Source organism: Microtus ochrogaster, chromosome X, assembly GCF_000317375.1.
Source record: "Microtus ochrogaster isolate Prairie Vole_2 chromosome X, MicOch1.0, whole genome shotgun sequence".
NCBI classification, from domain to species: Eukaryota; Metazoa; Chordata; class Mammalia; order Rodentia; family Cricetidae; genus Microtus; species Microtus ochrogaster.
The window spans coordinates 29,690,547-29,697,408 of NC_022026.1; the positions used below are offsets into that span (position 1 = coordinate 29,690,547).

The 6,862-nt window shown below is 33.0% G+C and overlaps 1 protein-coding gene across 1 annotated transcript in view; it reads left to right on the forward strand.

Moving 5' to 3' along the window:
- LOC106144084 (cilia- and flagella-associated protein 47-like) overlaps positions 1 to 6,862 on the forward strand; it is a 51,857-nt gene extending 44,995 nt beyond the window's left edge. Inside the window, exons 10-11 of the mRNA XM_013350533.2 lie at positions 2,043 to 2,211; positions 6,650 to 6,862. Of these exons, the coding sequence (XP_013205987.2) occupies positions 2,043 to 2,211; positions 6,650 to 6,862 (382 nt within the window). The remainder of the gene's footprint in view (positions 1 to 2,042; positions 2,212 to 6,649) is intronic.

Genomic DNA, 6,862 nt, shown 5'->3' on the forward strand with positions numbered 1-6,862 from the left:
TTTTTCGAGACAGGGTTTCTCTGTGGCTTTGGAGCCTGTCCTGGCACTAGCTCTGTAGACCAGGCTGGTCTCGAACTCAGAGAGATCCACCTGCCTCTGCCTCCCGAGTGCTGGGATTAAAGGCGTGCGCCACCACCGCCCGGCTAAGAGCAGTTTCTTGCCCAAATGATTATCAAACTCCATTAGGAGCCTCTTAAATGTCCATCTTCCTCTTGAAGTAGATTGGTGCTGCTAAGAGCAGACGTGTCTCATTGTCATAAAAAGTGCTAAGTTATTAAAATATTTTAAATGTCATTTTCCGTAGTCTTTGAAAGATATGAAGAATGCCTATCTAATTGAAATATATCTCTATATATCTAGAAAATCTAACTAACATGACTACAAGCTTGACTATTATTGATGATTATCCATTAACAACCTATATTTTCTAATTATATATTACATTTTAAAAATGAACTACACAATCATAATACCTTACTCAAGATCAGAAATACATATAACAAAATTGACCTTAAACTTGTATCAATAAGTTAAGTTTTATTTTCTTTTAAACACTACCTGGCCCATTAGTTCTAGCCTCTTATTGGCTAGCTCTTACATATTGCTCTAACCCATTTCTAATATTCTGTGTAGCACCACAAGCTGGCTAAGCAGGAAAGATCTTAACCTGCGTCTGTCTGGAGTGGGAGAATCATGGTGACTCACTGACTTGGCTTCTTTCTCCCAGCATTCTGTTCTGTTTACTCCACCTACCTAATTTTCTGTCCTGTTAAAGGGCCAAGGCAGTTTCTTTATTTAACCAATGAAATCAACACAAAAGACTCCCACAACAGATAGAAAGATGACCCTCCTCCATCATATGATTCCAATCCAGGCCACCCATATCTACAGAACATGTTCTCCGGTCTTCCACCATGATACTTAATACAGGTTTTTTGAACATATCAGTGAATAAGAACCTAAGTTTTCCCATGTCTTTTTCTATGCTGCACTGTTATACCTGTTTTCCAAAGCCACATTTGATCTTTTACATTCATCTCTATTAATTTATTTTAAATTTTTTTTGTAGTTTATCACCACCAAGTTTTATTAAACTAAGAATTTCCTTAATTTACTCAACATTCTTTTTCTCAATTGTAGTCTATCCTGGCATGAAATGGCAACTTGAAACATGTCACTGCACTTTATACTTTAATAATCTATCTTCATACCTTTAAATCTTTAGTTAGACTCTAGAAATTTCTAGCAAATAGAAAGGTACTGTTAAATAAATAAGTAATATAATGGAACAGCAGTAGAGACAAAAGACTTTATAATAACTTTAGTGGGCAATTGCTTTACATATGAGTGTATTTACAAATGGCTATGTTTGCATCTGACAAACTGAATTCAGCCTATTTTTATAGAGCCAATATTTATATTAGTGTTCTATGAACATAGAATATAAATGAAAAAATTTAGCATTTTATTTTGCATCCATGAGAAAAGAATGATAGTGTACTTGCTAATTTTTGTCAGCTTGACACCAACTATGGATAAACATCAGCTGAGAAATCCCCTCAACCAGATTGGTCTGTGAGCTTGTCTGTTAGACATTGCCTTGACTGATGATTAATGTAAGAGGGCTAAGCCCAGTATGGGTGGCCCCAACACCAGGAAGATGGTCCTGGGTTCTGTATGAAAGCTAAGTATCGAGGGAAACAACCCAGTAAGCACTGTTTCTCTGGCTCCTGTCTCTGCTTCTGATTGAGATCTTGCCCTGATGTGTCTCAATGATAGACAAGATTGCAAAGTGTATGCCAAATAAACTTTTCTTTCCTAAGTTATTTTGACCAAGGTGTTTTATCACAGCAAAAGAAAGAAAATTAGTACAGACATAATTTGGTAATTTTCAAATGTCACCTCACACATTTTTTGTAACCATTCAGTATTAATTTTGAGCTATGGGTCTGTTGGAGCAGAATTTATGATTTAGCTGTCAATTTCTCACAGAGTCAATGAGGTAATGACCAATTTAATGGATTTTATTCATTTTTTTCTAGGTATTATGAGTCATTTACGGCCTATTTTCTACCAGGTGGTGATCGAGATTTTTTTGTAAATCCTCAGTCTGGAGAACTCCCTCCATTTTACACAAAAGGAATTCTCATCGTTGTAGGATTTAAACCGAAAATGTACAGTAAGAAATATCAAGCAACACTTGTAATACAGGTAAGTTTAAAAAAACACAACTTTTAATTTTCAAAGCCACACATTAGGTATGGAATTAAGCAAAATAATTTAACACTAGGAGAAATTAAGTAATTACTTACAGTTCATGTTATTAAAATATGGGAGACTAAATGTAAGATGATTTGTATAGTAACGTAGCATCTTCTTTTTTACAAAGTACTTACTTAAGGGCTTTATGTTATTTAAAACATACCTTTTGTAAACATTGTTTAAAACTTATTGTGAAAATGCTGATGTAAAATAGTCATTTTTTAATTAAAAATGTTTTGTAAATTAGGTCATTTCTGTAGAAGATAAAGTGTTTGTTTAGCTCAGAGTTTAAGTAAATACAGCTTTGAAAACTTATCCTATAAGGGAATTGTCTTTATAGAATTTCATACATAATTTATAGGGAGAAATTTTGGGCTAAAGGCAACGTTCAAATTCTTTGAAAAAGATAACTATTACTACAGTTTACTTTCTGTAGCATAGACATAAAGTACATGTTATCATTTTATAACCCTACAATTCCTGCTGCCAAAGAGATCCCTAAAGGTTTGAATGAAATGGTAATTAATCACTGCCATTAACAGAAGAAAATATTACTATTTTAATGAATACTGATGAAAATATAGTTATGTTTTGAGACAGTTATTTTTACATTGTTCTTAGATTTTATAGAATCTAAGATATCAGAAATAAAGCCTATTTTTCCTTGCTGCATATTCCCTATTGCCCCACTATTATTTCATTGCATATATCAAATCACTGATCTGAAAAAATCATAGTTAATACACTGACTCCAAGTCCCAGTTTATTTCAACAAATTTTATACTTACTCTCATGTTGCAGTTCAAAAAGTCAAGTCATTATTTAAATTAAAATTATTATTTATACTATTGTCATTTTCAAATATTTAAGTTAAGCCGGGTGGTGGTGTCGCATGCCTTTAATCCCAGCACTTAGGAAGCAGAGGCAGGCGGATTTCCATGAGTTCGAGGCCAGCCTGGTCTACAAGAGCTAGTTTCCGTACAGCTAGGACTGTACCACAGAGAAACCCTCTCTCAAAAAAAAAAAAATAGGTTAAGTATTAAATCAGTAGTTACAATATTGTCTTCATTCTACTTCATTCAGAAATAGGAATAATTTAAAAGAATAGTTTTAGTTAATCTTGCCTAGACAAACCTCAGCAATCATGTTCTCATGCTTGTAATTTTTCATTCAACTAAGTCATCTTTAGAATGATTAAAACCTATTGTTTTCCAATCAGGAAACAGGACAAATAGCATTAGCTTTGATAGGAGGAAGTTAAGTTGTTCCATTTATTTTATCAAAAGTAGTGATCCTTAGGAGTAGAAAATCTAATCAGTTTTCTCAAGTGACTATGAAAAAAAAAACTTGGTGAATACTGGAGCTGGCAGATGGCTCAACTGGTAAAATATTTGTTATGCAAACATGATGAACTGAGTTTCTAGCCCCAGATTTATAACTGTGGCATATACGTGCAGCCCCACTGTAAAAATGAGCCCTGGAGCTCCTTGGCCAGTCAGCCTAATCTAATAACTGGGTTCTAGATTCAATGAGCAATCCTGGTTCAATAAATAAGGTAGAGTAGGTGCAAGCAGTGATGATATTTGATGCCAATCTCTGGCTTCCACATACATGTACACACAAGCACAGGTATTTGCACACATGTGCACATATTTACACATATACTACACAAACTCAAAATACCTTGATAACTATCGTAACTATATAACTTGAAATATACAATGTATTATGGTTTTCTGTTATAACTATAGACACAAACAAATATAAATATATATTTTATATTGCTTCTAAAGAAATCTTTTTATTAGCAGGAAACAATAGGAAATGACATTGCAAATATGTATTTTCTTTTGTGTTTCATTGGAAGAAAATCCTTGAATGAGAATTTAAATTTAAGTAGCCTATGTGTTACATGATAAGAGGATATAAATACAGGAAAGTAAGTACTTGAAATACAGAAGGAAAGGAGATCAATAAAATCATTCACCACAGTGAGAAACTGAAAATTAATCCCATGAGGGATATTGAGGAAATAATGTAGAATTTACACCTTGAAAAATTCATAACCAAGATGGGCAGGAATATTGAGGTTTTACATACCACTTTACACCATTCCAATTATTGCCTGAAGATTAGACTCAGAGATGGTTAAGGATTCAATGACAGCTGAAACACCTGGAGTTTCTGCAGAGGAAAAGTCAAAGAGTTGCAAACACTAGCTATTGGAAATAGCATCAGACTTTCATTCAAATGAAGACACCAGAGAAGTGTAGGTGGCCATAGACCATATATGTTAGTGGGTGACTACCAATTTTTTTATGTTAGAAATTTCCCTTAGCAGCATCTGTCGTTCATCCAGGAGGATCGTTGTCTTCAGTTTCTTTTCAAAGCAGTGACATTAAAATATGAGAATTTCATCTTTTTAAAACGTTCTTTTTGTTTTGTTTTTAGTAAATAGTCCAGAGAACTACTGTGTTTGATTGGTTCCTTTTTTTAAGTATTGATGCTTATGTCATAGGCATTAATGATATAGAGCTCTTAATTTATTCCTGGCTGGTGACATGTTTCAGTGGGAAATGTGCTTACTGCCAATACTGATTGAAGACCTGAGTTCAATCCCTTCCCTACAACCCAAATGACATTTAAGAGAAATCTTATTTTCACAAGTTGTCCTCAGATTCCGTCATGCACACAGCAGTGCATGAGCACATATGAGCAAGCATGTATGCAGTGCACACACACATACTAAGTAAATCAATAATAGATGTAATACTTTATTCTTTTGGTATTTTTAATCCTGTCTTATTATATTTTAAGATAAAGTTTTGAGAGAAGTTATAGATCATACTATACATAAAAAATAGTTTTTTAAATATATAATTTTTCATATTTATATTTTGTTTGAAGAAATTTAATCAGTTAAAACTATAACAGGGCATGGAACCTTGATTGATCTTCAGGCTGATGAGGGAGGGGGACTTGATTGGGGGAGAGGGAGGGAAATGGGAGGCAGTGGCGGGTAGGAGGCAGAAATCTTTAATAAATAAATAAATAAATAAATAAATAAATAAATAAATAAATAAATAAAACTATAAATCCTAGTATTTATTTTGTAAAAATAACCTTGTTATTTTTATTTAGCTTATTTGGAAAAATGTTCTGAACATCTTCCTTAAATCATACATAAACATACTGACTTAATCATTGTGAAGTTATTACAATCTTCATTAAAGTATATGAAACCTAATTGTGACTTTAAAAATAATGTCAGTTCATCTTGAATAAACATGGTTGGTAATGCTACAAGTGTCAGGTAGCTGCTATTTGTTCTCACTAGGTGCTAGGGGTGAGGATAGATCCCTTCATGTAGCTCACCTGCATGCTCGCATGAAGCTCAATGATTAGTACCCAGTTCTAGGCAGGGGCTGGAATTTTCATTTAGCATACTCCTTTGTATCCATGAAGTCATTTATTTGTACTGTAATAAAAAAGTTTAGAATGGCATATGCACACCTTTCAAAATCTAGCTTTCTTCAAAAGATTTTACACATACCCTATGAAGTGCTCAAATTGTATTTTGCTCTTAGCTTGCATTGACTCTAGATGTATAAATACTACAGATATCAGATAAAGGGCCATATGAGATTAAAATAAGGTCATGTTTGATGTGAAATGTATGCACCTACTCAGTATCCATTTGTAGATGCTGCAATACACATCTAAACTGGTGTATTGCAAAATTCACTTGGCTTGGAGACTTTAAAATAATTTTCGTAGTATGCACGGTCCAACCCCAGTGTAAGGCTAAAGCCTATATAAGAACAAATGGCTTCAGCAAATACTGCAGAAGCAGTGGACTTAACTGAAGTATAGTAATATCTGAATATAAACTTTGAAAATTCTAGTATACGTTAGAAACTATGTCTGTTTACAGAAAAAATGGGTTTTAAAATATAATTCCTCTATGAATTATATTACCTGGATTTAGATTATAAATGTCTTCAATGATCTTATACCTCTCAGTATGTTTTTAATGTTTGATACTTTTATAATCCAAAAATCACCTTTCTGTAATTTGCCAATTATTTCTGTGACTAAAGTAAAGTATTCATTTAGAAGTATACCTTGGAAAACCTTGTTTACCTACATAGCATATTTTTAGCTAAGAGATTTTCTTACCAGTAACTGTTCCTTTATTCATAAAGCCAATGGCTTTACTTAATTTATGTCCACATTAAGTATTTTTCATTATAAATGCAACTTTACATTTTTGCCTTTTCCATACCACATATAAAAAATAGAAACTACTACTAATAATAAAAGTTTCCCTAACTTTTCTAGGTCTCTGGATATTTCTTATAATGTCTCACCATTTCTTAATTTTCAGACAGATGAAATGTACTGGCTGTATGAAATAAATGGGTTACCTCCATTACCAAAATCAATGGCACATGTAAAAGCCAAAATTGATGCTAATAACAAGACATATGACAGCATGCCACCAATTCGACACAATTTTATTCGTGAAAATGCTAAACTTCGAAGCACAGCAGTATCTTCTACTATTAAAGGTGCTCCTTTAGTTAAAAAGCAAAAATAA